The sequence below is a fragment of the Cloeon dipterum genome, chromosome 1, assembly GCF_949628265.1.
Source record: "Cloeon dipterum chromosome 1, ieCloDipt1.1, whole genome shotgun sequence".
Lineage (NCBI taxonomy): Eukaryota > Metazoa > Arthropoda > Insecta > Ephemeroptera > Baetidae > Cloeon > Cloeon dipterum.
In genome coordinates, this window is record NC_088786.1 from 33,502,018 (window position 1) to 33,522,637 (window position 20,620).

Sequence of the window (20,620 nt, forward strand, 5' to 3'; positions counted from 1 at the left end):
ATATAGTCTCAGTGATAATTTCTTTTTGCAAACTTGCGACTCCCGTGAAAAGCGGACCCGTTTGAACAGCTCTCGAGTTTTCTTATCTGCTTAAGTGCCTTTTTCTCCGTTGTGCAATGAGCGAGAGTCGCGGTAATGAAGCATTTTTGCAAGCTAGATAATAACCGTTAAAGTAAAATGAATTTCCGCAATAAATAACGATCTTCAGGACATATTTTTCTTTTACTTCTGCAAATTAGATATATAATACCCTAGATTATTAAAATGTTTAGCTAGTCATGAAAATTGGCGTGCTGTAAGATTTTGAAGGGATTGCATCAACGATTCTCATCTCCTCCTATAATTCCAGTAAAATCCACCAACTTATCTCCGGGCAATGAAATGGAATTGTTTACAATTTGAGTATCCGACCATAAATGATGGACAGGGAAGAAGAAAATCCAAAACTTTGAACCGTGAAAATTTCAAAACAGGCATCTCTGAAAAAGTAGGAAGGAGAAGCGTCGCCTCATGAAAGTTTTAACATTTTTGCGCTGGCCCTGATTAATTAAAGGCAAATCCATGCGCCTCTCGCGAAGCAGTGACAGACTCTTCAAAGGAAAAACTTTGGCCAATTCGCACTGCGAGAGCTTAATAAAAATGCGCACACGTCTAATGAGCCAAGTTGGCGAAAGCAGCCAACCACTCTCGGTGCTGGCGAATTTTTTTTTTTCGCAATTTTATTTAATAAGGACGACGACATTCAGCTGGCAAGCTCGGCTGCCGCTTTGCGCCTGTCAAGTGTTACTTTTTAACTCGTCGGGCCTAATGAAAACATCTTAAAATTGACAGCGGGTGGGCTGGCGGGCTGTGTTGGCAAACTCTTTATTAACTCGGGTGAAACTTCATCATATACGCGCGCGTTCGCCGGGGCCGGAAGGGCTGCCGCGCGCGGAACCCGAATTATCTGGCCTCGTGTTTTGCCGCACGCGACCAACCCCCGCCGCCGCCGACGGACGGATTCTGCAGGAAATTTGAATACGATGAGGATGCGAGTCAACTGATAAAAATCATTCCTGCTCCTCCCATGCAGCTCTGTGCTTGTGCGGAAGAGCGTGCCGGCTGTTCATATTTTCGAATGTGGTAGTACAGGCTTGTTTGAAGATGATTATCGTTTCAGAACTAATTATAAAGTTTGATGAGCAGCGCCATCGCCACATATTTATAGTCGGCGGGAACACGGTATGCTGGTGGTTTCGGCGCGGTGCTGCTCTCGCTGCGGCTTAAGCACAAATATTCGCAATGCCACTTTGCCGGCAAAGCTGTTTGCTTTCCTTGTAGCTGTGTGACGTTATCTCCGCCGCGCAGTGCTGTTCAACCCACTGACACCTATTTATTTTCGTCGCGGTGGCGGCACCGGCACCGGCAGCAGCAGGTAGCACGGCATGCCTTATCATTTTTCCGATTTCTAATGGGGATTGCCTCGGTTTCGCTCGTTTTTAATTACGCCCGGGTGTCTTTGGGCTGCACCGCCGGCACAGAGCCGGAGAGAGGGTCTCATTTGCATAATAGGAGAGAGGCTTTGTAATAACAAAGGAGCCAAAGGGTTTAGCTGCACGTTCCGTAGTCGAAAAATGCTGCAGGTCATGTTGAATAAAGGTGTGCACTTCGGCGAGGAATTCGCCGCTTTTTACGACAAGACTGACCTTTCTTTTATGTCCGGCAGCTCTTGTCTATTTTTTGAAACCGCTCCAAAAATGCTAAAGGGCGATCATAGGGCTGTTATCCGAATGAAACTCGAGAGCGGCGGCAAATGCTACAAAGGATCCGCCTGTTGTAACAAGAACATCAGAAAGCAAATTGAACACATTTCAAGCCTGGCAGATGGGCGTTCTCAAAAGGCCCTCCTGTGCAAATTTCACGCTGTTTTTATTCAGAGATGCCCCGGGCAAATTAACAACTGGAAATAATGTGATGGATCAAATATCTTTGAGCAGTTAGGTTGCTCAAGCGAGCGGCGTTATTTCAGTAGGATGGATGGATGGATGTTGTGTCTAACTTGTCTAGAGAGCGAGTGGGTGCAAGAATAAACAAATTTCGCATAAAAGGCTTCATACGGCTGATATGAAAGCGGATAAGAGATAACAAACGAAATTGAGAATACAGAGTGCTCAACTGGGTTGAAATTGAGATGGCACCATGTTATCATTTCCAGCTCTCGTATTAAAGGATCTGACATACGAAAGCTGGATTTTGAAATAGTGTATCGTGTTTTTTGTAGCACGAAATTGAATTGGGATTATTTAAATTCAACATACTTAAAGCTAAGATGAGCAAAGTGATTGAGATTTTCAATTTAATAAATAAAGGGAAACTGACTCTAGTCCTTTTGCTGTCAGAAAAAGGAACTTTAGAGGAACTTTCCATACTAAATTTCCAAAGCTGATTAGGAGCAAATTTTATTTTTTTTTCTGGGAAAAGCAATGAACTAGCAAAATTGTTAATATTTTAACGGAATATACCTTTGGGGGATGAAAGGTAGAAATAATGATGAAGACCGATAAGTTCAGACGAAGAATTTGGTTGGTGTATTAGTTTACAGTTGTAATCCGATCGGACTCTTAATCAAATACCAGAACCCTTTGAATCGGGTTCTGCACAATTAAACGACTCACGTCAGCACCGTGTGTCTGACGGACGAAAACTGAATTCTTATGTATTTTAAAATCATCTTTCTGCAGTTAAAGAGGAATGATACTGGAAAAGCCTGGAAACTGCTTGTTGCCAATGCATAAACTCGTCCCTTAGGATTCAGTTAAAGCCTAAATTGACCTAAGAAGCGCTGTAATTTTTCGAGAAAATTGGCTGGAAAGTTACCGTGCTTTTCAAATGGTAATTGCTGTCTCCTTACTTGAAATCCGATTTAATTTCAAAACCAAGAGTTTCCCCAATAAGTGGCATACACCGTTGGACAGATCTCGACGAGAGGAATCGGAATATGCCAAGAAAATATGTTCAAGCACTATAAATTTTGGAGAAAATTGGCAAAATTTGAATTTTGATTGTAGGAAGGGCCGTTTCTTATTATTGCAAATTGTTGAACAAATTGTTTATCGATCAATTGTTTATGGCATCCAACAATTCAAATAATTTTCAATTGTTGCCCAGTATCATTCCACTTTAAACAATAATGCAAAATTACAATAATTCAAACCACCGCCAATTGTTGGCTCCTAACAAAAAGTAGGACCGCGCTCGCTACATACCTTTGATTCTTTGGATCGTGAACTCTTTTTGTTAAGCCTGTTTCCATTTTTACTTATTTTATTTTAAATAAATGTTTTTGTTAACAATGTGGCGTGTAATAAAGAAAAAAGCTAAATTTCATTCTGTGCCTGCTTTAAAATCTCTTTTAAACAGTACATAACGCAAATAAATTAATTTGCATCGCGAAAGCACTGCCCAGCAATGAGAATGACGCACTATCAAAGATAAATGACTTCCAAATCCTGACAGCGAATTCCAATCGAACGCCAAACAAGCATTATTGCAAACAGATGCAGTAGTAATTGTTTGATTTGCACCAGTACCTCGGTGAACATCATGACAGGCGTGTGATGAATTAATCAAAAGCGGATTTTGCGCCGATTTCCACACACAAATCCTAGTCAAATTCAGCATTAGGCTAATTTAGCGTGTTGCCGGCGATCGGTTGGCCAGTCGAGGGTAGCACATCCCATAAATAATTCGCCGTGTGTTGCTGCTGCCGCCACCGCGTTATTCAAGGCCCCGGCATCAACAGCACTCGTGACAGCAGTCGATTTATCTGCCTGCAACGCCGCTCGAAGGAGGCAAAAACATGTGCCGCGGAGGAAAAGCAGTCGTGATAGCGATCACTCGCGCATTATTCAAATTTCTCGCATTTTCCGCATCGGGAAATCAGCGGCAGTAAAAATTTCGGTGTACGATGGGAAACGGATGCTGGCGTCTCGCGTGCCGCTGACCATGCTAATTCCCGCGCTTCCCCAGGGCGCACTAGTGGCCTCTGATAAGTTACCTTTGGGCAGCAGCAAGAAGAATTGCGCGGCTGCACTCGCGGGGCCCGGCCGGCTCCCCGAGGGAGCGGCCACGTACTTTATATGCAAGTTAAAAAAGTTGCACCATTCTTCTTCACACCATCATGCAAATACACGAGAGTTGAGGCTGGCCGGCTTTTTGTTCGCCCGCCGCCGCCGCCGAGAAAGAGTGGCTTTCAAGCCGCAGTTCGCAGGGGGAGCAACACAATAAATTCTCTCGCTCAACTTTTGCATGACCACTTGCGGCCCGCTGAATGCTGCAGAAATTACACTCGAGTGCGCGAAATTAATGCCGCGCGCGGCTGCTGGGACACACATTATTTTGTAATCATGAGGCCTCATTGTGAATTAGTTTTTAACTGCGCTCGAGAAGCGGTTGAGCAGGAAAAGTGGCATTGTTACATCGAGGGCCTTCAGTGCGGAAACATTCGCCAACGCAGCAAAATGTTGGTGCTGCTTCTTGGCGCTGAGAGGCCGAAACAAAATGCAAATTCGCAACTCTGCTTTTTATGCAAAATCGTGTAATTCGCCTCGCAAATATTTCTTGGTGGTGGAATTTCCTCGAAAAAGCGTTTAAAAAATTCAGGGCATCCGCCTTAGGGAGGCTGAAGTTATTTTCTCAAGGCGATTCTCTCTCTCTCTCTCTCTCTCTCACTCGAGAAACCGTGCGGATGGACGCATTTAAGATCGGCATCGAGAGGATCTCATTATTTTGGCCAATCTCTGAGAAAAATCAGGTTCGAAAACGGCATTCTTCGGGACACAAAGGCGGCCAGAGACAGTTATTGGTCGCGGGCGGGCAGAAAGCAGACGCGAGAGCGAGTAAATCTCCACCGAGCTCTATTATAAATCTACTCTCCTCCTCTATTTCATCCCCCTCCATTTCCGGGTATCAAAATCATTTCTTGCGGAAAATAGCGCCGCAGACGACGGAAAGAAAACCGCTGGCTCCGAGAGAGAAGAAAAATCATTTCCACCCTGGTGACGGCAGTTTTCCCATCGTCGACATTATTTCCCGACCCCCGCGCAGTACACGGGTACATTCAGCGCGGTAATTGCGTCAAGTACACGTTCGCTGCATGCTTTTATTATTGCGTCGAGTATGAGTGAGTGCAGCACGAGTGAGCGAATTCTTCAACAAAAATGCTCCCACAGCAACGGCATAAATCTGTGAGGCGTGAAATTTCGCTTGGTCGTAATTTCATTTCTTGCTCCCAAAAATATTTATCGGTAAATTGATTTTTTGCCCTCGCTGTTTTTTTTCTCATTTTTTCGTAAGCTTAACTTGAGTACATAAAGTTTTTTCCTGTGGGTTGTTGTCGGGGATATATCAAAATTAGGTTTAACCAAAATAAATGCGTAGGCCCGATCCAAAATGTAATGAATAGCTCGAGGCCCCCTGTTCATTTTGTTTCTCCTCTCGATTGTTCACTAAAAACTTTGATTGTAAATACGTTGGTTTATTATTTAGAACACAATACCTGCGAGGTAAACAGTGTTTGCGGCAAAACAGTTTCAGGCCGAACTTTTCCCAACCTTTTACTCCAATGAAAAAGTAATGCAGCGCCTGCGGAGGAGGATGAAATTAAAGGGCTTTCAACGCGACGTAAATAAATAATTTCGCCATTGATTTTCACTCAGTCAGCGAGGCTGCGATGTTTTCTTAAAAGGTGTTGTGTTTGCGATACGTGTGCGGAGGCACCTCTGGGCGGAGTTTCTTCCAATGTGCTCTTCTATTCGCGAAAGAAAGGAGCTTGCTTTTAGCCAGGTCGGATAATATTTTTCCACACAACAGATTACCAGTGAATTCAGCAGGCAAAATACAGAGCCGAGTTTGCAAAGAGAGGAAAATTGCTTTAATACAACTCACGAGACGGAACGAAATGAAAGCGCGCGGAGCGAGAGAAAGAAAAGACGACTGCTGCGGCGTGCCGAAAAAGGATAATACAACACTGGCGCGTCGAGCTTAAACGTGTAGCAGTAGCGCTTTTTGTCTGCGCGATAAAAATGGAGCAGGCAGAGGGAGTCGTCCGACGAGCATTCCTTAAACCTAATTCCGCAGCCGGCGACGATTTTCTTTAAATAGAAATTTCACCCGAAGCTCGCTCGCTCGCGGCACCGCCGACGTATTGATCCGCCACCCGTTTTTATTGCGAATTATCCAAATTCCTACCTGTAAAGCGGCTTTCCGGCCGCCTCTTTGAACCAGAGCACCATGTACACGCGGTCATCCCTCATCACGGGGTCGATGTTGCACGGCATCTCCGCGTTTCTGCCCAACACGGCGTCGATCCGCACGGTGCTCACTGAAACAAGACAGCAGGGATGTAGACACAGCAATAGAAGGCTTTTTGGAAATAAAATCTTAAAGGTATATTTGAAGAGGGCGAGAAATTTGTTTCTACCCTTCCAAGAGTAATTCAAAAAGTTTAAATGTTCCTATTTAGTACTGTTATAGATATTTAACCGTTGATGATCAGTGAGATGCAATCGATTCTCACTGGCGCCCTCATAAACGCCAATTTAAATGACCTGGACACCAAAAATCTGTCATTTCTGGGAATTTGCTGAATAAACTGTCAATATTTGCTGAACAGTGTAAACAACATTTATGAATTGATTTATAAAATAATATATTAACCTCGGTTTTTCAATAGAAACACATTTCAACTAAATGGACGCTTAGAAATGCATCCTGCTCATCTGACATTTCGTTTTGTTTATCAGTATGAAAATTATGAATGGCCAGTTTTGCACAATTGACACACCGTTTCATAAGTCTGAATTTTGTCGGTTTTTATTTTTACCCATTCGTAGCAGCGAGAGTTTTCCTTCCCCTTGATTCGTAACACCCTCATTCGACAAGGGGCGAAAGGAAATGTCGCATAGCCACCAACAAAACTAATTATGGTGCGCGTTCTCCGAACCAATTAATTCAGAGTGGTGCCAATTAAACACTACAATCGCGAGGAGAAAGAGGAGCGTGAGATAAAAACAAAGGGCCGACCTGTCTGGCAGGACTCAAGGGACGCAGTTTGTGCGGACCGAGACAACAATCAGTTAATGCCGCGATCCGGGGCATCATTTGCGTAATTATAATTTAAAACAGCGGCGCAGCGCAGCGGGTCAGCTTTGATTAAAATCACATGCATGTAATTGTGTTTACACTAAAGGCCGCGTGTGTATACGTGTGTGGCGGCGGCGGCGACTAAAATACGGTGTTATGTCCAACACGAACCGCGCACAGCACAAACGTGTATAATACACACTCACACACACACCCATCCCCGAAAACAGAAGGCCGTGCGTAATGCAGCCAGTCGACCGGCCATTACATGATTACATCGCGAAAGGGGTGCGCACTCAAATAATCCGACGGCCTTTTTGCTCCGCGCGCGGTAATTAATAGCCGGGCTCGTTCGGCCGCTGCTGGATGAAGACATTATACCTATAGCACTCGCATTTCGAACGCAATTAGCCCTCGACGGCGGGTCGATCGGAAATGATTTTTTCATCAGTTGGTAGGTTCGTGTGAACAAAAATTCACCAGAAGGATTAGAGGCGGCTTTGCTCTCATTGTGTGGGCGCCGGGCTTAATTATTTATGTTGCCAGCGGTGGAAATAACCTGCCGTAATTAAAAATAAAATAATGATTCGCCGCAGCAGCGCGAGCGGCTTTGTTTTCCAAGGGTTTGTGTGCTGCTGCCTGTTAATCTGCTTTTTGCGATGCCACTCGACGTGTTCGCCGGCCCAACAAGCTGTTAGCGGCGCAAAAATTGAATCAAATTTTTTCACCCCCTTTGTGGCCAGTTTTCATTTGCCGCGGATAAACCTGAAATGGGATTGGAATTTTCCAATCAAATTTTGATTATGATGTTTTGTTTACATGGACCGGCGCTTTGTTCTGCGAAATAAAATGTTTGTGCGAGTGATCGGGGAATTCGTTTGTTTAAAGCGGACCGAGTTTCGATTTCTGCTGTGCGCCGGAATTATTTGTATCCGTCCGAGTGGAAAGTTATCATTTGTGTTTAGAATAATGGAGTCGTTTCCTATCGCAATGGCCGATTTTGACGGTAATGAAGTCTCGTGGTGAATACTGAGTGCACATGGGCATGTATAATGGAGGCAAAAGGACAGTGATCTATTTCAGACCTCATAATATCATTTTTCTCGTGCCAGAAGACGACTTTAAAACGCTCACGTGATTCTTTTGTGCAATTCGAATTGTGAATATGGAAACTGTTCTCGTTGAAATGTTTAGAGAAAGCCTTGAAAACATTTTCCTCGTAGACATCTTAAAAATATATCCGTGCACTCGGTGAAGAATCAGTCTTGTGGAATTATATGCGCTCATGCGATGCAACACGGAAAATTCCACGAAGCTCACGTTTTGCAAGCCTTAGAATGGGGAAACTTGCAGAAAATGGCAAAATAGCTGTCCCACATTCCTTCTTCTCTCTTTGAACAGCCACAATACACGGCGTTTTGCAACGTCAACGAAGCAAGAAGCTCTAATTAAGCAATAAGTTCAGGTGAAAAATTATGTTGGGGCGTAAAAGCGAGGCTCGCCGGCTTATTTATAATCACGCCCGCCTCTGCACGGCACTTTTTGCACCGAGATTTAATTAAACAGAGCCTCGCGAGACTAATGTACATAGGTGGCGTGTGCGGCAATATTTCACCGGCGGGCTGAATAATAATGCCGCCCGCCCCGCCGGAGTATTGCCCGCGATCGCTGATAAGCTAGCGTGAATACCGTTTGCCGTCGGCTAATAATATTTATAATATCGGCTCCCTCTTTCCGACTTCCCGAGCAAACAGCACACGCCCAAGCAATATTTACTTTATCCATCCGGCAGCCGCACGAATTTAAATACTTCGAAAGAATGTAAATGTAGAGGTAGTCGCGCGTAATCTCTGTGAGAAAACAAAAGTGTGTGTGTCGAGAGCGTGAGAATGGCCTCGGCGCACGACACTTGGGCCGCTTATTATAGAAATATGTCCGTTGCGTGCAGACCGAATGCAAAAAGCGTTAAAATCTGCAAGTCTGTCGTTTCATCGTGTCGTAAATCTGCAAAATTCCATAAATTCATGGGAGAAAATCATACCGTGTCTTGAAATTGACTAGAATATTAGCATACACCTGCATATTGCATTTTAAAACAATTGTTCTAGGAACTCTCGAGTTTCAAATGCAGTTTCCTTGTAATTTTCAAATTTTAAGCCGCGACTTTTGATTTCTATTTTGTTACAGGAAGGCCGAGAGGTGGGGTTTACAAGATTTAGTCACTTCCAACAATTAGTTCATTAGCATATGTACGTTAAATATTTTTAAATTAAAGCCTAACAGCAATCAGAAAAGTTATGCGTGCATCCAGATTGTAGTTAAAAAGTCTGCATGCTAATAATGAACTCTTTGATTCAGTCCAAAAATGACCGTGGGGCTCAAACAGTAACACAGACAAAGGAGCAGAGACCACGCAAAGTAGAGCAGGAAGTAATTTATTCTGCAATTTCCACGCGGCGGTCACTTATTTCCTGCAGAGAAGGAACGGACGTCTTTGGAAAAATACCCAACAACGCGGCATACGTGACTCGGCTGCAAATTATTCACGCGATTCCGAGAGGGAAAGTCGTCGCAGCATGCAGGTTCATCGGCTGCGCGCACAATTAAAAGCAACACACACACACACTCCATGCGAATGTAATTAATTTTAATAATGACGGTCGTTGAAGACGCGCGTGGCGAAAGCGAGAAACGCAGGACGGCCGAAAATCAACATTCAGCCACCGCATCCGACGCCACCGTTTAGCCTTAGTGTTATTGCCAGTGCGAAAGCCACCGTTAAAGCTAATGTGCGCGCGAGCGAGACTTTCCAGCCGGATGCTGCAGTTGCTCATTAGCACACGAGAGAGTGTACCAGTATACCGAACAAGCCAGATCAGTCGTTATTATCGCCTCGGGAAACAACAACAACAGACGAAATACTTGACAATTCAGACAGATCATTTTGCTGCCAGAAGCGATATTAAAACTCCGCTAGTGCAGTAAAAAAGGTTCGAATGCAGTTCAGAACATCATGAATTATCACCGCCGCCACTTTTCACATGCATGCATGCTGAAGAGCTAGAGAGTATAATTCTTATCTGCAACTAGTGTCTCGTTGGCGGGCGCGCTATGCGAATGCTGTCATCCGGAAGACAGATTGGCCCGAAACGATATTAAAAACGTCATCTTGTCAGCAGCCGCGAGTACGATTACTTTTTTCAGCCTGGTTTTCAAACAATGAAAGATCGTGTGTCTGCACACGCCCCGCCGGCACCATGTGAGCCCTGTATATGCACTAACTTGGAAATTAGCACCTGCAACACGAGAGCAGGCGCGAGTGTCGCGTAAACTGACTGCCAGTAAACTGCCTCTATTAAAAACGGTGTCAAAACGTAAGAGTGAAAAATTACTTCCCACCGGCACGTCTGCAGATTCAATTTTGTGTTCGGAACTTTCAATATCAGCTTCAAATCAGACTTAATTGAATGGAGTGTCAATTTTCTGTCAAAGCAATTATTTTATTTTAGATTGTTAAAAATCTTTCAAGACTGCGTAGATTTTTAGTTTCAAAATTTAAGTTTATTATGGGCTGACAGGGCAACTCTGCCCCAAATCAGCACACATCCATAAAGTAATGATACAATTATGTAGGAACAACATTTGGAAGGAAGTAATAATTAATGGTAGCTTGAGAATATTGCTTCTTCAATTTTCTTCTTAAATGCACTTGAATTCTCGTTCATACACAAATTTGGTGAAAGACTATTCCAATGACGATAGCACTGCACTTGGAAGCACTGTTCAGGCACAGTAACATTTACACGCGGAGCCAGAAGCCTCAATCGATGAGCTCTGGACCTGCCTATTTTTATTGCGTTAAAATTGAAAACTTGCACGATCTTCATGTTTATTTGATTATCTAAATAGCTAAATATAATCTTTCTGAGCCAAAGATACCACATTTTGTGATTGTCTAACAACAAAACACAATCAACAAATTATTACTATAATTAAACAAATTAATTTTATTGGATACGTGATAAATATATGATTTTAGTCACAAATATAAAAAATGCAGTTTATTTGTGAGATAATATGTAAATAAGCCATTAAAAATCGCGTGAGATAGAAACATGAAAATTGAAAATGAAATAATCTGGTTTCAAGTATGTGCTTTTTACGAGCCTACCCGCGGTCGATACTGTTCCCCTCGTCATAGCCATAATCAGATGCTTTTAGAAAAAATAAATCAGATTCAGATAAAAAATTCGATCAGCGCTCTTTTCAAGCAAGCGTAATGCGTGAACGGCGGCTTTCCGTGAGAATATAAAAACTCTGACTGTTTTGCTCAGCAATCAAAAGGAATAACGCCCACTCACGCACACAACTTGCTCTTTTGTTACCGCTCGATTCGCATTCGCACAGGGGCCGTTTTACGGCGTCGAAAACAGGTATTTCCGTTCAATTTCTTCGCGTCGTTCACCATTCATATTTAAAAATAACGACAACCATTCGCACGCGTCTGCGAACGGATCGCACTCTCTTTTTCTCTACAATGAAAACAGGCAGGACGCGTTTTCACCGTACTCCGAAATGTGCAATTTGGTTAATCACTCTCATTGCCGGGGGCCTTTTGTTTCCAATATCTGTCGTCCGTGGCATTAAAAAAGATGTGTCTGAGGGGTGACTAATGTTTATTTGTCCGGACGGGCGCTATAAAAGTTCGCCTCATATTGTTGGTGCGCGATTTTAAATTTATGACCGCTAGCAGGGGATGCGCTGCATCCTGAACACATTCGTGTGAGCGGAGTAATATAATGCGTGTGTATCTAGTCAGTATATCTCACACACTGGCAGAGAGAAAGACCCTTGCTTTTCGGTTTTGGCGCAATAAAAGCCGAATTTCCCGCAAAACAATTTATGGCCGCGGTTGTCCGTGGCTGCACCCTCCTCTCGCCTTTGCCCATTTTTGTTAATTAAATATGCGGCGTGAGCCAGCTTTCGGGATCCTCTTCCGTGCGAGTCTAGGCAAACAATTTGTTATTTAGCTCGAAACAACTTCAAATCGTTTGTTCTAATTTTATAGAAGTGAAGGGACACGTTTTTAGATTTGTTTTTTAAAGGCGACATTTCATCTGCAAGTTGAAAAGGTATGCTTTTTGTCCGGTGCTCGAATGAAGCTTATTTTCTGGTTCCAGTAGGGGCAGTTGCCTAACAAGCGGGGGTGTGGCCCAGGATGTGTCCTGATGAAAAAAGACCTGAGGTTAAGATAACTATACCCTTTTTTGCGGTGAGTGCGAGCTTTTTGATCTTAATTTTCCCTTTTAAAGGTGAACCACAGCAAGTATGAATTGTTGTGAAAATTTCAGAGAGCTATTTTTTTTAGAAAAATTCAATTTTAAAATTAGAAAAACATGATTTTTTGTCGATTCATACAAATTTTGTGTGTCCACCAAATCTCGGATTCAAACGGTTGTTCAAAATGCAAAAAACATAAGGTTCGACACTCGACACTTCTCGATCTACCCTCTAGGTCACTAAAGGGTTTATTCAGGGGGGGGGGGGGTCAACCAAATTTAGCATCCCTTAATATGAAAACGTCTTACTATCCAAGCATTTTTTTATTTTCTGTTCACAAGGCATTTTAATAAGGATAACCATCACACTGTAATTTTAGATTTCTTTGCATTCCTAAGAAACATAATTAGAAATTTAAGCAAGCCAAGGTTTGAAAAAGTGTATAATTTTCGCAGATTTTCTTAACAGAAAGACCGATTTGTGACGATTTTTCTTGACATGCGCCAAAAACTGCATGATAACCATTCCGTTCCTACTTAATTTTAGAAAGCCTTCTTGTCATACTTCTAGTTTTAACAATCTTTTAGATATATTTGTGATAAAGTTATCAGGGAATATAAATTCCAGTTTCTAATTCGTCTTGGTAGCGGAAAAATTGTGCATTTCTCAACAACCAAACGCAAATTTTCTTGTTGCAAGAAAAGGGCAAAAATAAATTCAATAGTGAAAATTTGGGTGTTTATCGAGCAATGCGTAATTTCACCGCTACCAGAACGAATTGTAAGTTCTTTCAAACGTCGATAAATATTGAAATTTCCCTTTTTTCCACAAGTATCCTCGAAAAAGGCAATAAAAAAATCTGATTTTAACCCTTTTGCCGAAATCTGTTCTGATTTTATTTTTCTCGCCGATCGTGGCGTCGCTTTTTAACACTGTAAAATGTTGAGCACGAGGCGAAGGGTAAACAAGCGGATCGGCACAGCAGCGATTCTGAATGCATTCTGAAGCATCCTTGTCTCTTGTTAACACTCAGACAGACTGTTAGTTGAGCTCTGTGTACCGGGTAATAGCATGTACTTCACCCCTCGCAGCCGAGTGTCTGCGCCTGTGGTGCGGTGGCAGGGTGTTTCGCGTTCAAAAATGCGCCCAGGAGTTGCAGAACGAGCGAGTGAGTGAGTGAGCTCGTTCCATAACGACTGCCGCTTTATGCGGCGAACGCGCGCGCGCGTGTGTTTGATTTCGCGGAGCGAGAGGAAAAGAATAAAAGAATCAGCGCTGAAAGCCGAGTGCATTCAACACGCGCCTGCAGATTGGAGTGGGTATTTTCCCCGTACACACAAGCAGCGTTTACTTGTGCGTTTGCGTTCGTCGCGATTTTCATTTTAATTGGGCGAGGGTTGAGATTTTTAGCTCGTTTCAAGGAACAATGAGGGCTGACGTTCATTCGCTTTTTTTGTCGATTGAGCTATACACAGTCCCTTTTATCAGATTGCTGGATTATTTCTTTTCAATGCGGTTCTAAGTAAAGAGAGCGCCCACGAATCTCATCCCCGGCAACAACAGAATGGAGACACTTTCTTTCCGGCCGCCCACATTCGATCAAAACGCCGCTTTTGTCCCATTTCTCTCTGTGCGAGTGTGTGTTCCAGCAGCCGTTTCCACCGTCCGGGCTTGTCCCCGCTGGCGTTTTTTTAACCCTTCGCTAATTAATTCTCGTGTGTGCCTGGTTAAAACAAACAAAATACGCAGCAAACAAGAATGGCAAAAATTACACATTATTTGCGAAAGCGCGCGCAAAAAGCGCAGGGCTAAGTGTGTGTGTGGTGTGTACGTAGGCTGCTGCGCGCGGCCGCTTTTAAACTAATATAAACGCGATCGTCAGCCGGGCAGCGAACGTGTTTGCTTTTGATGATATTGCAATATTGTAGCTCAACCTAGCAAATATTCATCATCAACACACATCAAAGGGTTGTGAGGGCGCAAGTGAGGAGCGAGAGCTACGCTGTCCTGCTCCAAATGAAATTCACCTCTGCGCGCGGCGCGCTAGCAAAATCAAACACCGACTAAATTGCTTTGCTGGCTCGAATTTTCAACACACGCTTCCGGCCCAGTGACTCAAATTTTTGTATCAACTGTAATCAGCATAAAACGATAATTTGCAATTCAAACAGTTTGAATGGAATTGTGTAATAATTCGAGCGCACACATTGTAACGAGACAAAGTACGTATTATTTACTAATGAGCCGTTAATTTAAACCAACAAAACAAACGGACGCAGGGAAAAAGGGCTCTCAAGGAGCATGTTTTTGGTCATTATTATTGCGTGTTTGTAAAAGTTGCAACAATTGCAACGGGGAAACCAGGATTATGTGGTCAAAATATTCGTTTGATGGTTTTAGCAAGTAATGGATTTTCAAAGGATTTAACATGGAAATTGTTTGAAAATCAAATTTCCAAGCCAATTTTATTTTAATCATGATGATGTGTGTTATTTGCAACATTTATGCCGTGACGAATCAACTGATGCGTTTTTTCCTGGTTTAATTTTGATTAAAAACAAAAATTGGAAATTTTATTAGCTTTTAAAATAGGTACAGCAATAGAAAACCATATTTAATATTTTTAGGATGTCAGAAATAGCCTACAGCTCGATTTTTATCATCAAAAATTGTCCATGCTAAACAAAATGTAATTAGAACTATTTTTAAATTGATTTTGAAATATTTAATCATTTTAAAGCCATCGTTAATAATTAAACTGCATACGACCGTTGAATTTAGTTAACATCACTCGAGGCTACACGAATCCAATTAGATTGTCACTTGTAAAAACGTAGAGTCCTAACATTTGTCTTGTTAGAAACGGGAAATGTCAGTGTCTAAGGATTCCAGTGTGAAGGGAATCTTCTGAGCCGTCCCAGAGTACTCTGGAAAGACTAATTGCAGCGTGGAGCTTGAAAAGAGCAAAGAGTCTTTGATGTGAACATTCTTCAGACTGCAATCACCATTAAAAGCGGAAAAAGCAGCTCGCTGATCAAGGCAGAATTTGCATTTCATACACGCCGAGTGCAAGTCTGCTTTCACACGCGCTGAAAAACTGCTGCTTGCGATTCTCGAAATCTTTTTGCTTCTCCTGCGAGAGAGCAGCGAGCGGCTCAATTTGCGTCAGATAAGAAAAGTGTCAGGACGCGGCATGCAGACGCGCGTGTCATGACGCCTTAAGTCCTCTGTTTTTGCAACAGCCAGGCACGACACGGCACACTAACTGCCGCTCTCGGGGGACGACCACTTTGACGGAATTAACTGGATGCTGTTTGTCATCATGGCGCTCTCGCACACCAGTTATCCGCCGCGCCCCGGACAGACGTGTTCGCTTAATCTCGACGGCCTGATTAAATGCAAAATAAAGAGCACCGCGCGCCTTTGCTTTTTGCGCTCACATGCATGCACGCGCGGGAATGCACGGCACATACACTCACGTACAAAGCGGAATCGGGTCAATTTTCAATTCAAAAGCTGCTCGGCATCAAAGTTTAATGGAGTTGTTGAAAGTTGCCCAGCTGCACGATAAATTTCAAACCTTTCGTTCGAATCATTCGCAGCATCGCGATTGCGCTCGCGGCATAAAAAAGCCGCGATAAACTTTTAAGGTGGAAACTTTGCTTTTCAATTTTCTATTATAAATAAAGTTTGCTATTGTTGGCCCGCAAATTGGCAGTGGACAGTTTAGAGAGCCGACGGCGCGGAACTGGGTTACAGCAGGCTTCGCCGGGACGCAAAATTTCCCGGGCTAATTCCGCCGACACATGCACCGCGGCGCTGCAAAGCCTAATTATATTCCATCAGCGTCGTAAACAAATTGCAATACCCAAGGGAAGCACAGCAGAAGCGGCAGCATCCATTTGAAATGTCAGTTTTAATTACAAATCCGACAAAATGTCACGAGCAGCCAGGCGTGCGTGGCTCCCACGTGTGTGTCACCTTGAGCGCGCGGCCGAAATAACTAACCTCGTCAGATTTGCCTGCGAGCAGCTCTTGATGCCTCGCTGACAGACTTAACTGAATGCGAGGCTTCGGATACTCCAAAGTAATCAAAAGCTGCTCTGATTCCGAGCCAGGTTATAAAGCAGTGTTTTGCTAATTTAACTGATTTACTCCGCTATGCAAATGAAAACCGCTCTGATTTGTTGAGCCAAGTTTACGAGCAAATATTGTTTCGAGTATTAATTACTCCCAGGGAAGTCCCTGATGGTTGCTCATTTGCCTACATTTCCCAGGCTTCATTGTGCTGTTTTCCACACACGAATAAAAAACTAGAAAAAGGGATGCACGCAGGAAATGTAATCTATGCCTGAACAGCCACAAATGGCTTTACTCGACGCTGCATTCAATCGAAAATTCTGACTGTTATCAATAAATCAATCAAAAAATAGTTCTATGGGTGATAATGAAAAGTGAATATATGTAGATAAAGCAAGAAAAGTTAAAATATAAGGTACAAATGATATATTAATAGTATTACAATTTGACTGGCCAATTATGACATGAAAGGAAATCTGATTGTAGATGGAAACCCAAATGAGCTAATCGAATCTCGATGGTTGGAAACAAAGTCTGCTCATCAAACAGACTCATCAGAAGGCAATTGAACATAGTAATTGCTCCAATTTCAGCCCAACAATGGAATGAGGCTTTGCCAGCTACGATTGCATGCAGCGTGGTGGCGGTGCAAAGTGCGGAAACTTTTTACGCCGGAGCAGATCCGCTCAATCAGAATAATCTGGTTTGTTAACGGCAGGCGAGGAAGAAAAGCGCGTCGTCGCCTGCTCGCCATTGATTTCGCCAAGAGCGTGTGTGCATGACTGGCGGAGCGTGCACAGATGCAGTTTGCAGAAAAGACGGAGACAAAAAGGACGTGAACGGAATGCTCGAATGCAGCGCGACGGCAGCAAAATAAATTTCGAGCACATCCTACTCGGCGCGCGAGCGAGCGAGCGACCGAGGACTCGTTTACTGCACGCGCCAGACTGTATAAAGCGGCACTTTGGTGCTTGTTATTATTTCCTGTGCGCGCTATCATCATCCTCCCGATGGAGATTTCATGCTAATGCGCGCTTCGGCATCTTATTAAACTCGGTGCCTACGCGCGCGATGTGTGCTCATATACACACAGGCACGCAAATCTTCCGCGGCGGCGGCCGAAAGAGGCTGCAAACTCGCGCACTTGTTCATTAGCGCTGTGGGGAATCACATAAGTCACGATATTACGCACAGCCTTAATGATAACTCTCGCGGCAACTGTACTTAACACTTGCGAACAAACTTTTTGAATGAATAAATTTATCCCCTCGGGCTGCGCACCAAAGTCGCTTAAAATGAAAGTGTCGCCAATTCCAGTGTGCTAGCTGCATGCTCGACAGTTTTATTTGGTGATCACAAACGGAGGCTCCATGTGCGCCAAAAGTTTCGAATTATTCTGCACTTAAGGGAGGAACCGTGGTGCTTGTGCTTGAGGCAACTTTTAAAACAACATTAAATGTCGGTTTCTGAAACAATCAATTGAGTCAATTGATCCCAGGTAATTGCTAGCTGCCGTTTCTATCTTGTAAAATTGAACCATTCATAATTGATATAATAATCGAGTATATGTAATCCAAGCTTATTAATGTCCTTTGAACGATAAGATGTGTACAACAGATACAAACAATGCATGATAGGATTCAATATTTACTTCTTGTGTTGAATTTCGTAGCTTATTAGATTTTTTCCTCACGGGTCAGAAATAAACTATGTGCTTTAGGTGACAGTTTTTCCAAACTAACACACTGAAGGTACTTTTTAAAAGATTCAACAACTCAAACCAAATTAATATCATTGACAAAAAATGTCTCGTGATTTCGTAAGTAAGCCAAAATGATCCCTTCCAATTTTGGCTGATCATAACTGGAGTGACAAAATCCTCAAGGCCAATTTAAGAATCCTTTACTCTTGTATGAAACCCGTTATTAATCTTTAGATCCTGAAGTGAACATCTCAACAGGATAATTCATGACTGACTTCATTCCTTTTTTAAACGGAAATCCCCTTAAAAAATCAAGAATTGAAGGAAGTATTAAAATTTACATTTTGGTGCTTTCGAGCGACTTCCTTACGCGTGAAAAATTATTTTAATTGAGGACAATCTGCATTAACGTTTGATCACGCACTCAAGACGAGCGACATTAGCAATTATTGCTGGCTTGAGAGGAGGGAGTCGAAGCAGTCGTTCAGGCGCAATTCCAAAGTGCCTCGGCGCTGCAATTAAATTTAAAACCGTGAACGGTGGCGTCGCTTACCTGCGGCTTGGCTCCCTCGTTACTCTCGCGCCCCTGCATTCCCCATTTCCTTAATTTCCAGGTGCGTAAAGTGAAATAATAACTTTTTCCACGGCATTGTGGCGTTTATTGCCTCACTGCTGCGAAAGTCGCAACTCGTTTCGCCCCCTCTTATTCTCGGTGAGCAGCTAGCAAACACTTCTTCTTTCTTATTCCCGAGCAAGCAGTGCGAAACTTATTTGCGAAAGGCAGGCGCAACACCTCTGCAGCCACCGCCGCGTCTTAATTGTGTTGCGCGCACCCCTTTTAAATTGCGGCAGAGGCGCTGAACAATGCAACAACGACAGCCGCCCTCTCCGCTCTCGACACTCGCCCATTCGGAAAACGCGTTTTTGTGCGTCGCTTTATATACATACACATATTTGTGTGGGTGCAGGCGCAATGATTTCATACTCACGCGCAGCACTCCAATTTCTGTTTTGGAAATGAACAAAGTTCATTTAACGACTCGACAAACGGCGGAGCGAGAGCTGGCAGCTTTCTAAACTTTGGCTCTCCTTTTAAAAAATGTGCGTTCTCCCGCGCACGACATTTCTCCGGGGATAAAACAGTAGTGCACCGTGTGAAACGCCACTCTAATTTCAAGACGCAATTTCTTTGCAACACTCTAGATAATTATCCCCTTTGTTTGCGAAAAAGCACGCCGGGACGGCTCATATTAAATTTAAACTTCATTATATGCCGGCCAACTTTGTGAAATTTTGCTCCTTTGATAATTGCACGCTTGATTACATTGAGTTCAATTAAAACGGAGTCGGTTGAAAAAATGTAATTACGACTGCGAGGAATTTCCATCGCTTTCGAATCCCGCACGGCATTCTCCGACGAATAAACAGAATATTGGTAGGTGGAGCTTCTGCTTGGTCAAGTCTGAGGTTTCGGTTCAATTACTTGCATTCCTATGCAGAAAGACAAACACACGCGGGGTTCGCAGCAATATGAGAAATTGTTTCCATTCATCCGAGAAAAATGTTATATACATGAGCATGTAATGTTGACCAAAAGAATCCGCCTTTGTTATGGAGGCGGCGAGCAGGGTAACTGGAAGAGAATGCCGCCGGCACTCCTTTGTTTATTTAAAAGTCTCTGAATTAAAAGAAGAGGCACAAGGAAATCTCCATCTGCGCATCTTCGCCCCTTTTCTTTTTCTCTTTCTCTCGGCAAGCCGGGAAAAGAAAAGGGAATCAAAGCTCGAGAAGCAGCGCCTCAGGTCGTGCAGCGGTATTTATGAGAAAGAAAGGTTTTGGCCGAAGGTACACCCACACTCGCAAGGCAAAAACGAACGAAAGCCGAGCGGCTCGCGGGAATTTTTAATACTGCACACAGCACAGCCTGCTGCTCTCACGTCCTATCGATTTGCCCTTTCTCATTTTTACGCAGTAGGCCACCAACAATAACAACAATCTCTCGCACTCTGTGTGTATGCTGTACTTTCGCTTTTACCTTTTCATTCGCCGCCGCCGCCGCCACCGCCGCGCGCACAAAAGCTAACAGCAGTAATCTGGGGATGTAAGTTTTATGGCGAAGATAGCGTCAAACAATATTTTTACTACTGCCACGCATACACAGTGGAAAATGCCAAATTCGGCTTTTTACAGCAGGCAACATACGGTTCTTAAAAGTTTCGGCTGTGATGCGCTCGCTCTCTGACCTTTCGCGGTTTACACAGAGCACGGGCGTTAAATAATAATGGAGCCCTCGAATTTTTGCGAAAAAAGGGCGGCTTTTTGTTTATTCGATCCGGGCGTCTATGTTTTTTTTTGCCGAAAATCATAATTCTGGTTTGTTTGTCAGGAGCTGAGTTTGTTTTTTATGTGTTAAAAGCGTATGGATTAAAAAAGTCC

General features: G+C 43.3%; 1 protein-coding gene across 6 annotated transcripts in view; it reads right to left on the reverse strand.

The window, feature by feature from the left end:
* Window positions 1-20,620, reverse strand: part of LOC135948590 (nephrin-like) — a 174,761-nt gene that overhangs the window by 49,784 nt on the left and 104,357 nt on the right. For all 6 annotated transcript variants that reach the window (XM_065497939.1, XM_065497938.1, XM_065497942.1 and 3 more), the window contains exon 2: window positions 6,229-6,361. In XM_065497939.1, the coding sequence (XP_065354011.1) occupies window positions 6,229-6,361 (133 nt within the window). The remainder of the gene's footprint in view (window positions 1-6,228; window positions 6,362-20,620) is intronic.